Source organism: Drosophila serrata, unplaced genomic scaffold (assembly GCF_035046125.1).
Source record: "Drosophila serrata isolate PLE 108 unplaced genomic scaffold, ASM3504612v1 contig_184, whole genome shotgun sequence".
Classification (NCBI taxonomy): domain Eukaryota; kingdom Metazoa; phylum Arthropoda; class Insecta; order Diptera; family Drosophilidae; genus Drosophila; species Drosophila serrata.
Genome location: NW_028257082.1, coordinates 7,616,959 through 7,636,098, shown reverse-complemented (window position 1 = coordinate 7,636,098; position 19,140 = coordinate 7,616,959). Strand labels below are relative to the sequence as shown.

The 19,140-nt window shown below is 44.3% G+C and overlaps 7 protein-coding genes across 8 annotated transcripts; 5 read left to right on the top strand and 2 right to left on the bottom strand.

Annotated features, from left to right (window-relative positions):
- The first annotated feature begins 29 nt into the window (after positions 1-29).
- On the top strand, positions 30-2,268 carry LOC110176297 (RNA-binding protein 28). Its single transcript, XM_020942621.2, has 3 exons — positions 30-1,219; positions 1,280-1,535; positions 1,597-2,268. Exons 1-3 carry the CDS (start codon positions 69-71, stop codon positions 2,206-2,208), a joined length of 2,019 nt encoding a protein of 672 aa, XP_020798280.2. The 5' UTR covers positions 30-68; the 3' UTR covers positions 2,209-2,268.
- Positions 1,863-2,992, top strand: LOC110191354 (uncharacterized). Of its 2 annotated transcripts, none has more exons than XM_020962205.2 (2): positions 1,863-2,509; positions 2,577-2,992. In XM_020962205.2, exons 1-2 carry the CDS (start codon positions 2,451-2,453, stop codon positions 2,962-2,964), a joined length of 447 nt encoding a protein of 148 aa, XP_020817864.1. In that variant the 5' UTR covers positions 1,863-2,450; the 3' UTR covers positions 2,965-2,992. The 2 variants fall into 2 exon arrangements, with proteins under 2 accessions (XP_020817864.1, XP_086684857.1); XM_086828731.1 differs by having other exon boundaries at positions 2,346-2,509; positions 2,601-2,992.
- ND-19 (NADH dehydrogenase [ubiquinone] 1 alpha subcomplex subunit 8) lies at positions 2,981-4,116 on the bottom strand. The gene is made up of 5 exons (XM_020962229.2): positions 3,980-4,116; positions 3,754-3,917; positions 3,398-3,573; positions 3,244-3,334; positions 2,981-3,187 (listed from the first exon to the last, which is right to left on the bottom strand). The coding sequence occupies exons 2-5, from the start codon at positions 3,880-3,882 to the stop codon at positions 3,056-3,058; spliced, it is 528 nt and encodes a 175-aa protein (XP_020817888.1). The 5' UTR covers positions 3,883-3,917; positions 3,980-4,116; the 3' UTR covers positions 2,981-3,055.
- Positions 4,027-4,892, top strand: LOC110191365 (uncharacterized). The gene has a single exon (XM_020962218.2). It carries the CDS (start codon positions 4,128-4,130, stop codon positions 4,863-4,865), a length of 738 nt encoding a protein of 245 aa, XP_020817877.2. The 5' UTR covers positions 4,027-4,127; the 3' UTR covers positions 4,866-4,892.
- A 54-nt stretch (positions 4,893-4,946) lies between these two features.
- Positions 4,947-5,574, top strand: Cpr60D (Cuticular protein 60D). Its single transcript, XM_020962250.2, has 2 exons — positions 4,947-5,087; positions 5,147-5,574. The coding sequence occupies exons 1-2, from the start codon at positions 5,076-5,078 to the stop codon at positions 5,414-5,416; spliced, it is 282 nt and encodes a 93-aa protein (XP_020817909.2). The 5' UTR covers positions 4,947-5,075; the 3' UTR covers positions 5,417-5,574.
- A 44-nt stretch (positions 5,575-5,618) lies between these two features.
- LOC110181396 (larval cuticle protein 4-like) lies at positions 5,619-6,420 on the top strand. The gene is made up of 2 exons (XM_020949134.2): positions 5,619-5,731; positions 5,783-6,420. Exons 1-2 carry the CDS (start codon positions 5,720-5,722, stop codon positions 6,332-6,334), a joined length of 564 nt encoding a protein of 187 aa, XP_020804793.2. The 5' UTR covers positions 5,619-5,719; the 3' UTR covers positions 6,335-6,420.
- Positions 6,421-6,730: 310 nt separating this feature from the next.
- Positions 6,731-7,908, bottom strand: LOC110178827 (isochorismatase domain-containing protein 2). The gene is made up of 3 exons (XM_020946096.2): positions 7,656-7,908; positions 7,376-7,585; positions 6,731-7,117 (listed from the first exon to the last, which is right to left on the bottom strand). The coding sequence occupies exons 1-3, from the start codon at positions 7,776-7,778 to the stop codon at positions 6,824-6,826; spliced, it is 627 nt and encodes a 208-aa protein (XP_020801755.2). The 5' UTR covers positions 7,779-7,908; the 3' UTR covers positions 6,731-6,823.
- Positions 7,909-19,140: the final 11,232 nt, after the last annotated feature.

Below are 19,140 nucleotides of genomic sequence, written 5' to 3'. Positions count from 1 at the left end.
CAAAGTTGCGGCGTTGCCAGATCAAAGAATGGCCCGCAGCATGGTTGGTATATATTAGCGGCCAATGTATGGTCATACTGAGTTCCACGTGCAGCCCAAAAATTATGGAACTCAAAAAAATGAAGCCTCTGAAAGATGATTCGGTGGATACGGGGACCAGTGGAGAGCCGGCCCGGAAGCGCCGCAACCCCTTCAACACGCAGCGGCTCAAGGAGGAGAAGGAGCGGCGCCAGAAGAAGCGGGCACGCCTCATCGTCCGGAACATCAGCTACAAATCCACAGATGAATCGATGCGGGAGCACTTTTCGCAGTGGGGAACACTGGAGGATGTCCAAATCCTGAAGCGGGGCGACGGCAAGTTGGTGGGCTGCGCCTTTGTCCAGTACGAGACCATCAACCAGGCCACCAAAGCTATCCTGCACTCCAATGGCAAGGAGCTGCTGGGACGCAAGATATTCGTGGACTGGGCCCTGGGCAAGGATGAATATGTGGCCAAACATCCCAAAGAGGAGCCCGAGGAAAAGAAGCCCAAGGTGGAAGTGAAGGAGGAAGGGGAAGAAGAGGAAATCAAAGTGGAAAGTGACCAAGAAGAAGATGGAGATAAGGAGGAAAACTCAGGAGTAGAATCAGAGGCAGAATCGGGTGAATATAATGCTGAGGACGATGACGGAGACAGCGATGAGGAGGATGAGGATCAGAAAGAAGACAAAGACGAATTGAAATCAAAGCTCGACATTAAAAACGTCAAAAAGGAGAAGCTGATTTCCAACGATGTCCAACAAGGCTGCACAGTTTTTATCAAAAATGTGCCCTTCGACGCCGAGGATGCGGATCTGCGAAAGGTGTGCCGCAAGTTTGGACTGGTCAACTATGCTATCATCAATCGCCAGGCTGTTTCAGGGCACTCCAAAGGCACTGCCTTTGTAAAATTCAAGGCCAAGGAATCGGCAGATCTGTGCCTGCAGGCTGGCACCGAGTTTAAGCTTATGGATGAAGTGTTGGATCCCCATCCTGCACTCAGTCGCGAGGAGATGAAGTCGAAGCAGTCGCAGGAGAAGAGCAAAGATGACGTTGGCAAGGATTCTAGAAACCTGTATCTGGCCAGGGAAGGTCTTATCATGTCCGGATCGAAGGCAGCCGATGGGGTTTCTGCTTCAGACATGACCAAGCGCCATGAACTGGAGCAGGTTAAGACCCAAGTGCTGAAAAACTTGAATCGGTAAGGTTTTTCTTTATCTCAACGAATAATTATGTATTATATGCCTTAACCCTCTTTCAGATTTGTTTCGCGCAACCGGTTATCTATTCACAATCTTCCCCAGAACTATGACAACGAAAAGCTTAAGCAAATGGCTCAAACATACACTGGCTTTCGGCCCCACGAATGTCGTGTGATGCGGGAACAAAAGGTGACACCAGAGCATCCGCAGGGAAAGTCCAAGGGCTTCGGTTTCCTCTCCTTTGACACACATCAGAGAGCCTTAACGGCTCTGCGGAAATTGAACAACAATCCCAGCATATTTGGAAACCAACACGTAATTATATCCTTTGTAATAATACTCCTCCAATTATTAATCTTTAAACCCTTATGATTAGCGTCCTATTGTGGCCTTTAGTATAGAGGATCGAGCCGTACATAAGGTGAAGGAGAAGCGCACTGAACGCTCCAAGCTGAACAATCCCACATACCAGGCCAAACAGCAGCAGCGCAAGGAGCGTCGCCAGCTGCAGCGGAATGGCAAAAAGGCTAACCCACCAGGCCCCCAGACAGACAACAAGGTCAAGTTGCAGAAGCACATCAAGAAACTGGAGGCAACGCGGGCAACCAAGATCGAAGGCAAGGCGAAGGAACAGAAGCAACAGGACAGCGATGTCCAGAGCGATTTCGTAGGCGCGGCAGCCAAACCTGGCACCTCGCTAAAGATGCGATCCAAGAAAAAGATCATGGAACAGGCTCAGGAGCACATGAAACGGGTGAAGACCGAAAAGCGCAAGCAGAAGAACAAGAAGATACGGGAATCCCACCTGGCCGAGCGCAAGGCCAACAATCGACCCAAGCAGGGACGCAAGAAGGAGAAGGATGACCTGCGACCCCTAATTAATAAGTACAAGAACATGATCAGTGGCAATCAGGATGGCGGCGGTGTCAAGGGCGTCACGGGAGGTAAAATTAAGAAGCCCAAACGCACGAAGTGGTACACCGAGTGAAGTTCCCCTGTCTAGGCTAAGGATTCCGTTTAGCAATAAAACTGTAAATGAAAACATCAATCCAGGTATCGATCAGGTAGTTTCCAGGGATTAAAGGCCAACCATCTGCTTGGATATGATTCTACCTGAACAATAAGGCGTATATATAGTCCGCGGGTTGAAGCAAGCTCATCAGTATTGCATAGCAGTGCCTCCGAAGCGTTTCGAACGCTCTAAATTGAATTAATAACTTCAGCAAGAAGATGGCTCCTCGAGAGAAAGTAGAGTTTGTCCTAGTCCGCCTGGCCTATGCGCCTCACATGTAAGTAGTGAAGAGAGTTCAAGGAAGGGGCTTCCAGAAACTTATTAAAGCGAACTCATTTCCACAGTCATCCGCTGTATCCGCACATTAGCTACCAGATCCGAAAGCATCCGCCCACGGGATCGGTCATCCAGGTTCGCGATTGGTTCGAGCATGTCATGATGCGGGAGCGCTCCAAGCTGCCACCGGATGTCAATCTACGGTATGCCGAATGGCGCATCATCACTGGAGACGCGAATCTGTTCAGCGTGGAGAGCTATCGCTACGATAAGATCATGCTGGTGCTGGGCGAGGAGAACATCTCGTGGGTGTTTTACACTAACAACGCGATGGAGCGGCGCATCGAGGGCAGCGCCTGCTTCCCCGTCAGCTATTGCGGCTGCTGTCTTAACAATCAATATCTGCAGATTATGGCCAAAATCAAGCAAACTTTGTCACGGAAGAAGATTCGATAGAATAAAGAGATTTAAATACTAATGGAAACAAGAGTTTATGTTAAGATGAACGCTTTTTTTGATAATTCACTATTTGCTAGCAACTGTGCCTTTATTCCAGCCAGTGGAAGCGGGAGCCATACTTGGCCGGAGGCGTGGGGTAATCCTTGGGCAGACCTGGAGTGGCATCGGGATAGGAAATCTTCTCTTCCTTCTTGGGAGGGTCCCGTGCGGACTTGATGACCTGTTGAATGAAGTGGTTTACATCGAGGCTTGGGATAGCCTTTAGTAAGAACTCACCTTGGCCCTGGCAAAGTAGCCGTAAGAAGGACGGTCCCAGTCAAAGTTGTCCTTAACGCACTTGTCGAACACACCCTGCGTCTTGCGGCAGCTGCAAAAAAGAGCAGGACTTGGCTTATACACCTCTGAAACTTATAATCTTCGATACACTTACTGTCCAAAAGCCATGGTTCCACTGCTCTTGTCCAGGCAAGTGGCGTACTGCATGAACTCCTCATGACAGGTCTTCTTCACCTTGCGGAAAAAGTCCAGGGCACAGCCGGTCACCGCCTTGCCCTCTGCCAAGCAGGCTCGTGGATCGTCCAGCTCCTGTCTACAGAGCATGAATTCCTGCAATTTTACATGGAAAACAAAACGTAAACAAACCCAGAAAGGTACGTTTTGAGGTTAGGTTATATAACTTAAGCGGTGAGATTTAATGGTTTCCGCCGGTTCCAGCTCCGATTGGAGCTGGTTGTCAGTTGGGCATTGCCATTGGGAGTATCTGGGATGTGATGTAGATGTACTAACATTGTTGGCTTGCTCGCATTGCTTGCCCAAATGGAAGGCGCCCGCTCGCAGAGCCGCCGACGAAAGATTCAGCTCCTGGGTGTCCAGCTCCGCCTCCTCGGGCAGTGTTGTGTTGTTGGTGATGACCATTTTGGCGTTTGTTTGTATGCGTTCTACTCAATACCCTGTAAATGGTTTGCAATTATAGAAAACCTCGAAATTATTAATTTTTGTGGCCAGAATTTACGTTTGCTACAACACAACAGCTGTTTTTTGTGGTCCAGGGCTGCGTTAACTTAACTGTCACTTTGACTTATCGATAGGTCACTACCACACAAGTAATCGATACTTGGCTCTCTATTTGAATTTTCGAACAAAAATAAGCTCTTTCCAAAATGGTTATTTTTATTTTTCACGTTATTTCTATACTTTTTACAATCGCGGCAGCTGCAAGCAATTTAAAAGACATTAACTACGACACCCCTGTTAATAGCATTGTCAATGATCTGATCGAGAACTGGGAGTCGCCTTTTGCTTACCTGAAGAGTCGCGGCTACCTGTCAGAGGATCTGCCATCTGCCCCAGATTTCCAAGATTTCCAGCAGCAGCTGCAGGGGAATTTGGGCAAGGAGCTGGCTCTTGAAAAGGATTCCAAGCGAGGATTGGACAAAAAAGAAAATAATTGCGATTCAAGGGCTCTTCGATCTTCTGACGAGTCAGAACATGATAAACTGAAGGATATGTTCTATAATTTGTTCAGCTCAAGGACGGAATCGGCGTCAGATGAGCTCAAGTCCAAGCTGGACGTTGACTGGGACATGAATGCCCTAAAATATTCTGCCCGGGAGAGTGCCGAAAAGTATGTCAAGGCTCTCGAGGAAACAGGCAAACCGAAGGACCAAGATGAGGAACCTTATTTAAAGAAACGTCAGGCTCAGAATCCTTTGCGAAAAGAGCACCTGGGACAAGACCATCTACTTAAGCAGACTGTGCCCTTTGCCCATCCGAAATTTTCCAGTGGCTTGCCCAGGGCTCTGAGAAGTCTGAGAAAGGCAATACGGAGATCGAAAATGGAATCGCAGAAGAAAAATCACGGGAATATATTTCTAGAACAAACAACTGGAAAATCTTGATCATTAAAAGTTAACTGAGTTGTGAAATGGCTTAATTAAGTTGGGGGAGGCTGGCTTGTGCCAGAAGCAGCCGCCAATTTGATATTCATGGCTGTCTGGTTAATCGCAGTCATTAGCAGATGAGACGGAAACCCGTTTAGTGGGCGAAGTTAGTATAAAAGCTCGCTAGCCATTGGACCATTGTTTCAATCTATTTGCTGCTCTAATATAATGCTGAAATACGTGAGTTTTTGCTGAAACTGGGTTGGATTTCAAATAAATTAAACCATATCCGCCTCCAGGCTTTTGTCTTTGCTTTGCTGGTGACTCTGGCCAGCTGCAATGAGGAGGACTTTAATGCCGTACTCCTCAAGGCCGAGAACCACCAGAATCTGGACGGCGCCGGACAATTTAACCACGAGACCAGCGTCAGTAACGGCATCCAGGTTAAAGCCCAGGGCAACGTGAATGGCATACAAGGCGAATACTTTCTGCCCGGCGAAGATGGCAAGCAGATCCGGGTGACGTACACAGCAGATGCCACCGGCTTTCATCCCAAACTGGACAACTGATCGCCTGACCTTGGCAATATAATTACGAGTTAATATATATGTATATATTCTTAGTACATATTTACGACGCTGCTGTTTGTCATAATGCGTGCAAATCAATGGAAAGAGTGTCGTTATTTGCTCACAATTAAACGTTAGCAGCTTTGTGAAGCACATAATTTATGGCCAAGAAGATCGGGGGCAGCACCCGCAACAGGTTACACAGGAATTGGGGAGACGACGACTTACATGCCCGTCTCTGGGTATTTAAGCAATTGGTCTGGTTTTGGGGGTTAACAGTTGAGTTGTTCCTAAGCTTACAAAATGTTCCGATACGTAAGTTGATGATCCAAAGTTATCCTTGGGCTCATTATCATCCTCCTGCAGTTGGCCTTTGTCCTGCTGATCGGTGCCTGTGTGGCCACCGATGACGATGCCCACGCTCATGTGGCAAAGCAGTACAAAAAGGAGGATGGACATGGCAAGTTCTCGTATGGCTTTGACATAACCAATGGCATTGGTGCCGGCGAGGCTGGAGATGAGCATCAGGTGAACGGCGAGTACCACTTCTTTTCAAAGGAAGGTCTACCTGTAAAGGTATCATACACTGCCGATGAGAACGGCTATCATCCGCACGGGGATCTGCTGCCCACGCCACCACCCACACCGGAGGCAATCCTGCGGGCACTGGCCTACATCGACGCCCATCCCAAGAGGGAGGAGCCGCGCCCTGTTCATCATCAGACTCCTCATTCTCATCCAGTGCATCCTCAGGCGCCTCGTTCCCATCAAGTAAATCATCAGCAGTCTCATTCGCATCCTGTGCATCACCAGCCTCCTCGTTCCCATCAAGCGCATCCTCAGCAGCCTCTCCCAGTGCATCTAGCGCATCCAGTACATCCAACGGTCAGTCCCCATGGTCACCATCACCTCCACTGAGTATCCTTAGGTTTTAAGTTCCCGCAAATGCGTCGCTGATTTCCTTCTGTCATTCCCCATTGTACAAATAAAAGGTTACGACGCAACTCTCAGTCTTGTAATCAATGGAAAATGGGTGCACGAGTGGGCGTGGCAATGGCTGTACATAAAATACGCATTGTCATTCGCATAATAAGAACCCCGGGCGGAAATGGGCCCAAGGCGGCGGAGAGACTTCCTCGCCGGAAGGGAGGCCATTCGAGGCCATTGTTAAGTGTTAAATTCAAATATGGACTCGCCCATTGTGCGCGACCATTGGAATATGTTACGGAAATGACAACTTAAATGGGTGCTGTTCCCATTTTGCCCCATTTTCCGCAACCCTCCATCCGGTTATCCATGGAAAAAACACTTTGCTGCATGATGGTTATATAAATGCAATTGGCATCATCACATATACAGGGATATGCATACATACAAAGCGAAAAATAGATGAACGTGGGGATTCCCTCACAGCTTGGCATTGCCCACAGGCTGTCCGTTACCGCTGCGCGTGAGTTCCATATCCACCGAGGGCTGGCTCACCAGTTTCCGAATAGCATCGAACTTTAAATTGTTCGAGTCGCGCAACAAATCGAAGATGACACTCTCGCTGGTGGTGATCACACAGCCAGCTTGGCGTAGACGAGCCAGGGCCAGATCCCGATCCTGATTAAGCCTGGAGGAGCAGCAGTCAGCCACAATGTAGACGTTGATGTTCTGCTCTAAGAGATCAATGGCGGTTTGCTCCACGCAAATGTGGGACTGTGGATAAAAAGGGAGTTTTAATTAGTAAAATCTTTGTTATTTTTAAAAATATATGAAAAATAATATTCAAAATATAAAAGTAAAAGTAAGGTTTTAAATTGATTAATATACTGTTGTAAACTTTGAATCAATGCAAATAAAAACCCCAAAAATGTCTTTGCATACTTTAAGGCACCTTCAAGTGCTGTCATAATCTTTTCCGATAAAAAGCTTGACTTTCCCATTATAAATATTACTTGTACGATCATAACTCACCTCTAGACCATACAAAACCACATCTTCCGGCTTATCGTTGAATATATTCTTGATCACAGCCTTAACTTCGGGTGTAAACATGCTGAAGAGCGTCTTGTCGGACACCAACTTGGCATGGCTCACATCCAGTTGGGGCACGGTCTTGCCCAATTTCTCCGGAGAGTGTTCCGTGACAATCAGCGGGACGTCGAGAGCTTTTCCAGCTTTGGTCTGCAACCGATTACGGGGGGTTAATGCTAATCTAAGTGTTCAGATAGAGATCAATCAAAGTTCAACTTACCAGCTTGTCGACATTCTTGACCATGTTGTCGAATAGCGGCATTCCCGGCCGGAACTTTTCCTGGATGTCGCACAACAGGAAAAGGGTTTTCTTCGGGTTTAGATGACAGCGTCGCAGGGCCATTTTGTCCAGTAATTATTTTTAAAAACTCTTAAGAACGTATACGCAATTTGCACCTGCTAATTGAATCGATTTATTGCAAACAGCTGTGGGGAGCCAGGGCTGCCGGAAGTGATAAGTGATAGCAGCGATACTGTTATCGTCGATAGCCTGCTATCGATCTAGGTCGTAGGCGGAACATTTAAATTTAAGCTGAGCAAGACAGAAACTCCTGCTGGGCTCTAAGTTAATTAAAAAGCTCACATAATCCTCATTTAATTTAACTTTGCCCAAGGCGACATCATCAAGTAAATAATTACTAACCTGCCGCCCCCGCCACCCCGTCTCACCTGCGCCTAGTCCAATGGCAATTAAGTCGAAGCTGCCGTTGCCGTTGCCGCACAGCCAACAGATTTATATTCATAAGCCAAGGCAGACCTGGGAATCTTCAGGCATTTATAATTGAATTTCTCGCCCAGGCCCAGGCCAGCTCCCGCCCTCGACATTATAGTAATGAAGCCACCGCCATGGCCCAGTCAATTTCAATAACGCAATCAAATGCGTGCAGTTTCAAAAACCACAAATGCCTCCATCCTGCGAACCGAATGCCATTGACATGGCCGAAATGAGTGTCCCAAGTCCAGGGCAGTCCGGCAAATGGCCATATATTGGGCATTCCCGGCACGTAGCCTCGATGGACCTCGATACTCGTACTTCTTCTGCGGAAGCCAAAAAAGGAAGCCCCCGATAATGGCCATGGCGAGTCGCATGCATATTTCAGTAATTTGCGCTGCCTTTTGTGTGCCCCGTCCATTCCTCTCTCCTCCCCCCTTCCAGGTATTACTGGTCTACATATTTTATGAGACCCCAAAGTTTGCGGATGCAGCAATTCCCGGGCTAAAGAAGGGGAAACCTTAGTGGAACCACTCAAAAAGTAATCGAAATGTCTGAGACAAACACATGCGTACGCACCCACACCCACACCCACATCCGAGTACACACCTGGATGCGAGGTGTACCTGTAGTCGCCCCCGGTATCTGTATTCATGACGCCGCTCTCGCCCTATTCTCCTAGAAGAAGTCATCTTGATTTTCAATTTCGATGCCATTTGCGCTTCACCGGAATCGAGAGTCATTTGCATTTTTATACCCTATGCAGGGTATTATAAATTTAGTCAAAAGCTTGTTAAGGAAGTGAAGGAGCCATTTCCGGCCCCATAAATCATATATATTCTTGATCAGCATCAACAGGAGAATCGTTTTAGATATATTAGGAAGAAAAAAAAATTGTACAAATTTTTTCAAATTTTTATAAGGGGTTACATCGTTAAAATTGTCAAAATTTGATAAAATTTTGTAGTTTTTAAAATTTTAAATAGAGTTTGCAGATTTGTTGACCCATAAAAAACTAACAATGGAATGGTCTCCGAATTGAAATTAATGCTTTTTTGACTTAGTTATCCGTTTTTTAAACTTTGATTGGTGAACAAAAATTGTCATATTAGAAATCCTAATAACTAATAGTTATGATCGATTTTGCTGTTAAAACCTTTTATTTAATTGCAAGCTGCAAGGGTGTATAAACTTCGGTTTCCCTAAATTAGTATCCTTTTCTGTTCCTTTTTAGGTACACTTTCACTTCAAGGAGTGTTTTTACTTTAGGGCTGCAAGATTGTGACAAATTTAATGGGTTTTTATTGCAAAAAGCTGAGAAAGTTGGATATAGAATAGAATACAGATTTTTGTGGGTCTCTTGTTTTTTAGTAGAAAATAATAGTTTGAAACGTATGTTTTTTTGAATTATTTGTCTTAGTATTGTATTGTATAATATCCTTTTTTATAAATATAACATAAAAGCAGGTAAAAGGATTATTTTGGCTCTAAAATCTGGTAAATATATAAATTTGTTTTGTTCAAATATAACCATATCAAACCATATGCTTTTACCCTTAATAACACATTTTTTATAAATATATATATATATCGCCTTACCCTGTCATAATACCTTTTTACTCTTTGACAAGTGTATTTGGGGCCTAGATAAAAAGTGATAATGCTAATAATAAGTCGACACAATTGACAAAAAACTTTTTTCATTTACCCAAAAAACAACAATAAGGAAAACAAAGAAAATATCTCTCCCCACTCTCCTCTTCTTCGGCAATTTGTCGACTTTCCAGGCAGCAGCAATTTATTGAATGTGAAAATTTAAAATTGTTCATTTGTGAAACAATTTGTGAGCATCAAGTGAAGTCGAAATGTTTTCGTTTTCGTTATCGCATTCGTTTTGTTATTCGAACATTGCCAGCCATAAGTTCGGATATATGGCCATAAAAATCCAGGAACTTGAGCAGCGCCCAGAGAGAGTTTCCCCAGTGTCTGTCTAACAGACTGTATTTTTATGTGATTTCTCAGGCCATCCTCCATCTGGGGGGAAAAGGCAAGTGCTCTCATGCGAGATCGAGTGGGGAAAATGGGGGAAAATGTTATGCCATTTATTTAGAGTATTTCAAGTCGTCCATATCCCCGTCTTTTCCCCCTCTTCACTGCAATGCCATTTGCAATTGTGCAATTTACTCAATGAAATGTAAATGCGAACCAATTGTAGTTTTATTTGCCGTAATTCCTGATTCAACAAACTACTCGACTTTTGGGCGAGCAAACGCTCACGCATTTAATTCCGAATATTTGATTTCCATTTCCATTTGAATTTGCATTTGCATATTGCAGCCCTTTGCCTGCAAATATTTGATTTTAAAGACTTTTATGGGGTTAGTCAGCTGAGTTTTTTTGTATTTGTGTTGAGGTCTTTGTGGCTATCAAAAAACAGGAGAAAGCTCTTTGCTCTTGAGAGGGCAACATACATACCTGCAATGTGTAGGTGTAGATGGTGGCAGGTGATTTGATTGGCAACCCCCTTAACCCGCACCCAGGCACGCACGTCTCCTCTGTGTTTACACCTCACTCTGGAGGTCGTCTGTCTCGCATGCATATCAACGATTTTCAAATTGGCGACGAAATGATATGCCAAACTACATACACGGCGAAATTCTCCCCGGGACACAATCCTCCAGCCTCCAGCATCCAGCATCCAGCCTCCATTCCTCTTCCACCTCTGGGTCCGGCATGAAGACATGCAGCGACATCGACATTATGGAGCAAGCACAGGTTGTAGGTTGTTCTCTGTAGGTTGTAGCTGTAGCTAATGCTTGTCACGTCGCCTTCAACATTTGACAAGGCAAATTCGCTAAAAATTCCACCTCTGACTTTGAGCCGACTTTTTGTTTTTATTTTTGTCGTACCTTCATTCTTGTTTTCCTTTATTTTTACGTGGAAACGAAGAAAATGATTTTCACAGGTGAATTGGAAAGCGCGTAATGTCGTAATGTTTGACTTGCCGGCAGGCACGTTGGCAACACATGTCCTCCCATCCTTTTAGAGTGAGAAACACTGAGAGAAAGAATAGATTCCGGAAGATAAGGAGCATACAGTATGTAAACTAATCTTACTCTTAAGATTGATCTAATTTACAGACAGAAAAACCAAAAAAGAATTGTCTGGAAAGCTTAAATATCATATAATAATCTTGAAATGAATTTGTAGAACAAGTGAAGTACAATAATAGTAGCCTTTTTCTAGGCTTAAATAAACCTTGGCTAATGTCATATTAGTTCCTAAAATTTCTATTAAAAGTTATCCTTAATTTCCATGATTATTCTAAATTTAAACAACAAACCTTTATCGTATACCGATTTCTCTCTGTGCAAGTTACTTCGATTTTGAGTGTACGTTCACGTGTCGCATCGAACTTTTTGAAGACCACGGGGCGTATGCGTATTCCACTTTTGCAAATTGGATGAAAGTCTTTGGCTTTTCAGCCACGCAATTCCGCCTGTTCCCCTTGAACCCACCGTGTCACCTGCCCCCCGCAAGGCTGCTCCTGCTCCAGCTTTAGCCTTTTTTGTGCGATGCATCAGGCTGGAAATTGACATGTCTAACAGAGGGTTGCATTTCTCAAAAGGGCCAAATTCCGAAAGCGAGCCTCCCTCATTCATCATGGCACGCCTGGCCATGTCACACAACATATAACATGTATATAAACCTATATATATATATTCCAGGCAGCAACAATTTCGAAGAAAAAGGATTTACAGCATAGATACAACACACACACACACACACACACAGGGAAGACAGGACAAGTTCTTGGCAGCTTACTCCATGTTTTCTTTTCGGTGTGCCTGGGATTGGGATTATTTTTGTAAACTTTTCCCCAGACCAAAAACAAATTCAAACAAATTGAAGAGCTCAGCTCACCTTGGTGCCCATTAAACGAGCTGAGCTGAACATGTGTTACGACGTCCGACGAGTGCAAAATATGTTTCACGTTGCCCCTCCAAAAAGAAGAAAAAAAATAAGAAACCCGTAACTCTTTCGCCGTGGCGAACTTTTCTACGTTTTACGTTTTTATTGCCCCCAGCGTCAAGTTGGACTTAAAGTTTAGCAGATTGCAGGGAATCTGTGGAGCTGCTGAAGCGGATGGGAGCCTGCTGGAGCTTGTAGAATTTCTGGAGCGGCTGCCTTGGAGAGCTGCGATGCCTTTCAGACCCGGGCTGTCATTGAGGTTCATTGAACCAAATGCCAAGTCGCAGCGCATTTCCGGATGTGTCTCCGTATCTCGGAGTGTATGTGTCTCCTAGTGACTCTGCAAATAAACCCCGGCTGAGTGGCCTGCTTGGTAGTCACCGGCAAGGCTTTTCATATACTTATATGTGCACATAATTATGGTGACTGCCTTTGAATGCAACACTCGACGAAGGCGTTGCGACGATTTTAGAGCCATCTTTAAACAATCATTGTGAGGCCTGCTTAAAGTCACATCATATCCATCCACATTGGCTCTTAATTAATGTTGCATAATTAACACTTGGGAAGGAAAATGGGAAATGGAAAATGGAAAAGGTAGCTGCTGCTAAACAAAGTTAAAGCACACCAAAGAAAAACAAAACAAAAACGAAAACAACAACTTTTCTAAGCATCTGCAAAACATAAAGCATACAAATTCTCACATCCTTGCTGAAGAACAAGCAAAAAACAAAAAAAAGAGAAGAAATTGTGGCCAGGCTCAAAGGAAACACACACACACACATACACACAGAAAAGTCCCAAAGGGCAAGCGGTGCCAAAGGCCAAAAACAATGCCAAAAAAAGGGGGCGTGGCCGCGGGGGATTTCCCTGGGTTTCCCCCTTGTTTTTTCCTTCGCCTTTTGTTGCTGACAGCCTTTTTGGCCACCTTCGGCTGGCTCGGCGGAGGGCCTTCAAATTGGCGCCAAGTTTTAATTATTCCATCATATTTATAAACTTTTGTACTTGCCACGCAGACTCATTATGTGCGTCATCCACCCACACAAACACACACTAAGACTTACAAGAACAACAACATCACCCACACATACACGCACTTCAATGGCGGCTCAAGACACACTCAGGGAAAATAAGGATATAAAAAGGAGGATTAAGAGATATTAAAAACCTGAATGGTGATAGATCAATATGAAAAAATGTATTTTTAATTAATTTTTTAAAAAGAATGAGATTCAAAATAATTTAGAAAATATATTTAAACATCAATATTCACTTCGGCAAACAGATTTTGAATAGAACTTGAAACATTTATGGTAAGTGCTCGTAGGTTGGGTACACACTTTTATAATATTAAAATGAATTCCATTTATTAAGCTTTGTTTTGTATACTTCAAATTAATCATCAAATATTAAGTATACATTATTTTCTCCAGTGCATTAGGCCAAGTGCCTTGTTGTTGCCGCTGTTTCCCTCTTGTTTTTGTGTCGTCTCTCACAATAATAATGGCAAGGCGACAACACCGGGACAATGACGACGTCTGCCGACTTGGCTCCATTCCGGCAGGACCAGAAAGGATCTGGCAGGATGGAAGCGGGAAGCAGGAGAGGAAGGGATAAGGCGACGGCGGGCACAAGGCGTTACTCCATAAAAATGAACAACAGCTTTTTATTGTCGAACAATGAAGGCGAAAGCAGCTCTAAACAACCAAAGCAAAGCAAAGTTCGACCTTACCCTCCACGGCCTGCCAATGTCCATGTCCTGTGTTTGCCTTCGTCCTGTCTTTGTTTGCCGCCAACGTTGGTAAGAGCATTTAATGAGGCTGTCGCATTATTGTTCAATTGTGCTTGGAACGACTGAGGGCTGAGGGCTGATGGCCAAGGAATTTCCAATAAATATGGCACTGAAATTGAGAGAGTTGCTCTATAAAAGGTTTATGGATAAATTGAAGAAGGAAATTAAATCAAACTCCGAATGGGGATTCCAAAGGACATTTTGTTTATAGCCAGTAAAATATATATTCTGAATAATAGTCAAGATTTCGGAAGCAATGGTTGAGATAAGTATGCCAAATAATTAATTAATGAAATCAATAAATCAAATCTTTCAACGTAAGACAGATTTATTGTGTTATTTTAATACATTAATCATATGAAATTTCATTATAGAATAAATAAATCATACTTTTTTCAAGACTAAATATTAATTAAAGAATGTCAGAGGTTAAATAAAAACATGAGACGAATTTAATATACCCTTGAAACTAACAATTTAATAATAGGATAGAATCGGAAATCGATCACAACTAAGCTTAAAATATTCTTATTTTTTGAATCAATATTGACTGATATTTTTTGGACAAATCATAAATAAAAAAACTCATAATGACTCCTTCACTGCGTTACAAGCTTCTGAATTAGAATTAAATGTAAGATTATAAAATTATAATGAAGAAAATCCTCCATAAATCAATGGCTGCAATTAAATGATATATTTCCTTAATCAGCAACTAAAGAAAATTGGTAAATAATCGGTTAAATAAATCAGCAGCCCAAGGCGGAACAAGACTGGATTATCTGTGGAGTCGCGTCGTGTCCTCCAAGTGCCACGACTGCCCCAGGACTCAATTAATGGAATGGAAACGTGGAACAAGTTTCGACGAGCCTCAGCCTCCTCCTCCTGCTCCTCCAGCTCCTCCCCGGCGGCGGCTCTTTCGCTGATGAAACTAATAACATGTCAGCCGAGTTACGCATCAGGGCACATCTCCATCCCGCCATAACCAGACCCAGTGCACCTCCTAGCCCCGAAACCCAACCCAACCCAACCCATCCCCCTCGGCACTCAAAGGCTAAACGAGGCTCAGCGCTGACACTCAAAGCCGACAAGTTAAGCCTGTCGCACATGGCGATTAAGCGGCGAAGGAGCAGCAGCTCCTGCGCCCCGGATCCCCATGCCCTCCAGATTAGCACTTTGTTGCAGTTGGCAAAAAGCTGGGAAAGCTGGACACCCGACACCCGCCTGCAGTTTTGTTTGCAATGCTAGTGGCGCCCCTTCCCCTTCCATTTCAAGGGCTTCGTTAGCCCGACGGCAATCGCTGGGCCCAGAAGGCAGCCGGCATACAGTACGTATGAGTAATATTGAATCGAAATGGTGCAACATGGGGCAGGGGGAGGAGAGTAAGGAGAGGATATGGCAGGAGGAGGATCCACTGAATGTGCATAGTTAGAGTGATAAACTGCTTTGGCACGGAAATGGCCCTGGAAATGGAAATGATGTCGAGTGTGCCTGTGTGCATAAAAAGGCCAATTAGAGGACGACTGAGTTGCACGTTTTCCGCCAGGCACTGTGGGAAAATTGGAAATGTATGGAGGTTTTCCCTTCTAGCAGGGAAAGAAATTAAGGGCGGGCTTTATGTCGAAAATATCAGGGAGATGTTGGGGATTACGGAAGCTCACTCTTGAACAGAATTTAAGATTTATCTTCTTTTGGGACTTATATATCTTAATCTTAATTCAAGCTTACAAATTTTAATTAACTAGTTTAGTTAACATATTAAATGTTAGTTTAAAGAATCTTTCTTATTTAATTGCAAACAAAACCTGGCTAAGGTTTCTTTTGTATTTAACACTATTTCTACTTGAACCCCCTCACAATAGTTAGTTTGCATCCAAAAATAGATGCAAATTTCTATCAGTGCACCCATAAATACCTGCTCTATCCCTCCCATTTTCTCTCAGTGCTTTTTGGTATGGGGCACAGCATCCAGTCGGCAGCAACTGACAAATGCCAGATTTACGACCGCATCTAACTTTTTTCTACCGGATACACTCGCACATATACACTCGCTCCACTTGGCTGGGCTGTTTATATTTTAGGTTTCGGCCTAGGAATTTATGGTTGCAACAAAACTTTAAATGAACTTTTCGGCTAGCAGGAGCGGGCTGTTGGGAGGAAATTAAATAAGTTACATACGCCGACATCTACCGCTCTTTGCGGCATAATCAAAAGTTTTAAATGCATCATAAAAAACGGAGAGTGAAACACGAACTTTTTTCTGTTTTTTGCCTTTTGGTCAATTTGAAAACTTGCCGGTGACGTATGTGGGGATTTATGTGTTTTATTTTATTTTTTATCCTGCAGCAGCATGAGGCTTCTGTGTCTGTTTATGACAAATCTAGAGGCGACAGGTGGAGGAGATCTGTCAAATGCAGTAAAAGCAGGAACAGAGGCTGTGGCGGCTACTGGAGAACATAAAAATATTTATGACGCCGGAGTTTCAATATCAGGCGAAGGAGCAACAACAATGGCAATAACAAGTGCTGCATAAATTTACCTGGCTAAAATACCCAACCCCATGAAATTCTTCAGTCATTCAATGAGGCGTGGCGTGTCCTTGGCTCTTGAACTTGATGTATGTGATATATGTTATATGTGTGTGCTTGGGCCCAGGTACAAGATACAAGAAACACTCTCTCCTGGGTGCGTGTATCTTAAGTGACTCTATATCTTGGCTGCTTGTGCATTAAACATTATTCGAGGGGGCATTATACCATACCGAGCGAGGGACACACAGACAGGGCGAAATCTGTGGGCGCTACACATAAATTATCAGGCGAATGCTCTTAGTCCTTGGCTTGATGTCACTTTTATTGACAGTTTTTCGTTTGCTTCCTGCGCAATTTCATATGTTCAGGGGGGGTGTCTGGACGGGGCGTGGCATGACAAAGCGAAAAGCAAAAGAATCCCTGGGACGGGGTCATAAAATTTCAATTATCGAAAATTGCCTTGGGGATAACCAATGCCAGAGTGGCGTAGCGCCATACTCATAATATAATTAAGGCCGGAGGAGTGCACTGAATGTTGACGTTTCAATTAAATTACGAAAATCATTTCATACGAGCCCCGCTTAATATTCATTTGGCCCCGGCTTCAAACAAGAGTGTTGCCTACTTCCCGGGGCCATGCGTATGTGTGTGTGCGCGCTTTATAGGTGTCTGCGTGTGTGTGAGAGGAGAGCCTGTCAAGTGTGCTTTGGCGCTGTCAATTACACACATCCTTCGGCTCACGAGTGCGTGTGTGTGGAGGTGGTGTCCTGGGACAGGTTCAGGTACTTGATTGCCCCCGACTTTGGGCTGCATCTCTCGCTTTTGTTATCTCGAGGACTTCAGACTTTGAGCTGGTAATTAAATTAGCCTGCACTTATTGCCAGCTGCCAGATTTCCTCCATCCTCCATCCTCCTTCTTCTGGCTGCCCCGCGTGCATTGTCTCGCCTTAAAATATGCCCTGGCACGTCCATTATCCACTAGATTCAGATTCATCCTGCCAGCCAGCCAGGCAATTGACCCAGTTCTCTTACGGGTTGACAGTTGCAATTGTCTCCGCTGGCATCGCCCACTTTCACTTCATCTAATTAAGCGAGCGCTCAATGCGTAGTCGTCGCAGTCTCCGGTCCCCAGTCTCTGCTATAAATGAAAGATTAATTTATTTGCCCCGAACTGCAGTTTGCTGCAGTTTGTCTGGCTTTCATTTCGTGTCTTTCTTGGCAAACACGAAAAAAAGCGAGAGTTAAGAGAGAGAAACTGAAACTGCAGTGAAAGAAATATGAGAAAGCAAACCAAAATGAAAGTAATTCAAGTAATTCAAAAACAATACTTATTTGCCTTTTATTAACTCCTTGTTTTCTTTACTTTGTAACTAAGATTAATAGTTAATTGTACACTTATAAACCCCTTTTATACACACTATATCTTAACAATGTTTCATAGCTTTTAAATCGAAATATATGTTATTTTATGTGCTTTCCTTAGTGGACTTTCATGAAACGCTGATGGCGCAACTCTTTCACCCCTCGACTGATTATTGCCAAGGACTCTTGGCACACTGAAACTTAAGTTTACGATCCAATCAAGGACAAGGGGCATAAAAATAAATGCTGGCCAAGCAAAAGATGAAGAACTAGCCGGGAGTTCGACTCGACTCGACTCGACTCATATATAAATTGGAGACGCTGACCATAAAAAAAGCTAAGCAATAAAATTTGAAAGAACAGAGGAACGGACAGGCCACGATGACTGTCACGGGCTGCCATTTTGCGATGGCTAATGGCTTATGTAAGAGCCAGGGAGGGGCCCCACTTGACCTCGAAAGGGTGTGAAAGCCTCTGGGCTCAAACACACAAACCGAAACAGCCCAAACAGCAAGAGACGTAAGCGTCTTATTAGATTTTCGTGTGTACTCAGGACACAGGACAGGGGGCAAGTAGCATCGCGACGAAGGAATTGGCAGGACAGCACTCGCATTAACAACTTCATTAGGGCCAAAGCACACACAGAGAGAGAGGTCGTCGCACACACACAGGCACACATGCCTAAGCACACACACAGAGAGGACTCACAGGACCTGAAGCAGAACCCCGGGGCAGCTGCTAAACTCAACTGTGAAGTACATTAATTTTGTGGGCTTTTGGCAACAGGCAATAAATCTTCAGCTTCGGTTTTGGCTTTCCCCGAACGAGTTTCTTCTATATAGTATCTGTAGAGGAGTAACTCAAATTGACAGCTGGATTGAATTGGGAAATGCAGCCCCCAGCTGACATTTATGGCCTGGTCGAAGACAATGCAATCTGGGGGCATTTCGGGCATCTCCCTGGGGCATCAGTTCCTCCTTTTGTTTGGCGAGTGAAAATTAATTAGTGCAGCCAAAAGTATCAACCGGCTGTGAAACAATGTAGTCGCAGTAGCAATCGGCCAAAACAAATCAAATTACAACGAGGGGCAACTGCAACAGCAACAGCAGCACCAGCCACTGTGCCACTGTTGACCGAGGATCCTGCTCCTGTTCCTGCTCCTGCTCCTGCGTCCGGAGAGCCAACAAAGCCCGACCAGCCACAACACTCTCAAAAATGAAACTCCGGCCTTTGCATGTTGGCATTGAAGCAACAAATGTTGTGCTGCCTGCAAATTGCCTTTTTTCCAAGAAACCAAATTGGAGTAGGGCTTTAAATGTGTACACTCTCTTTAAGG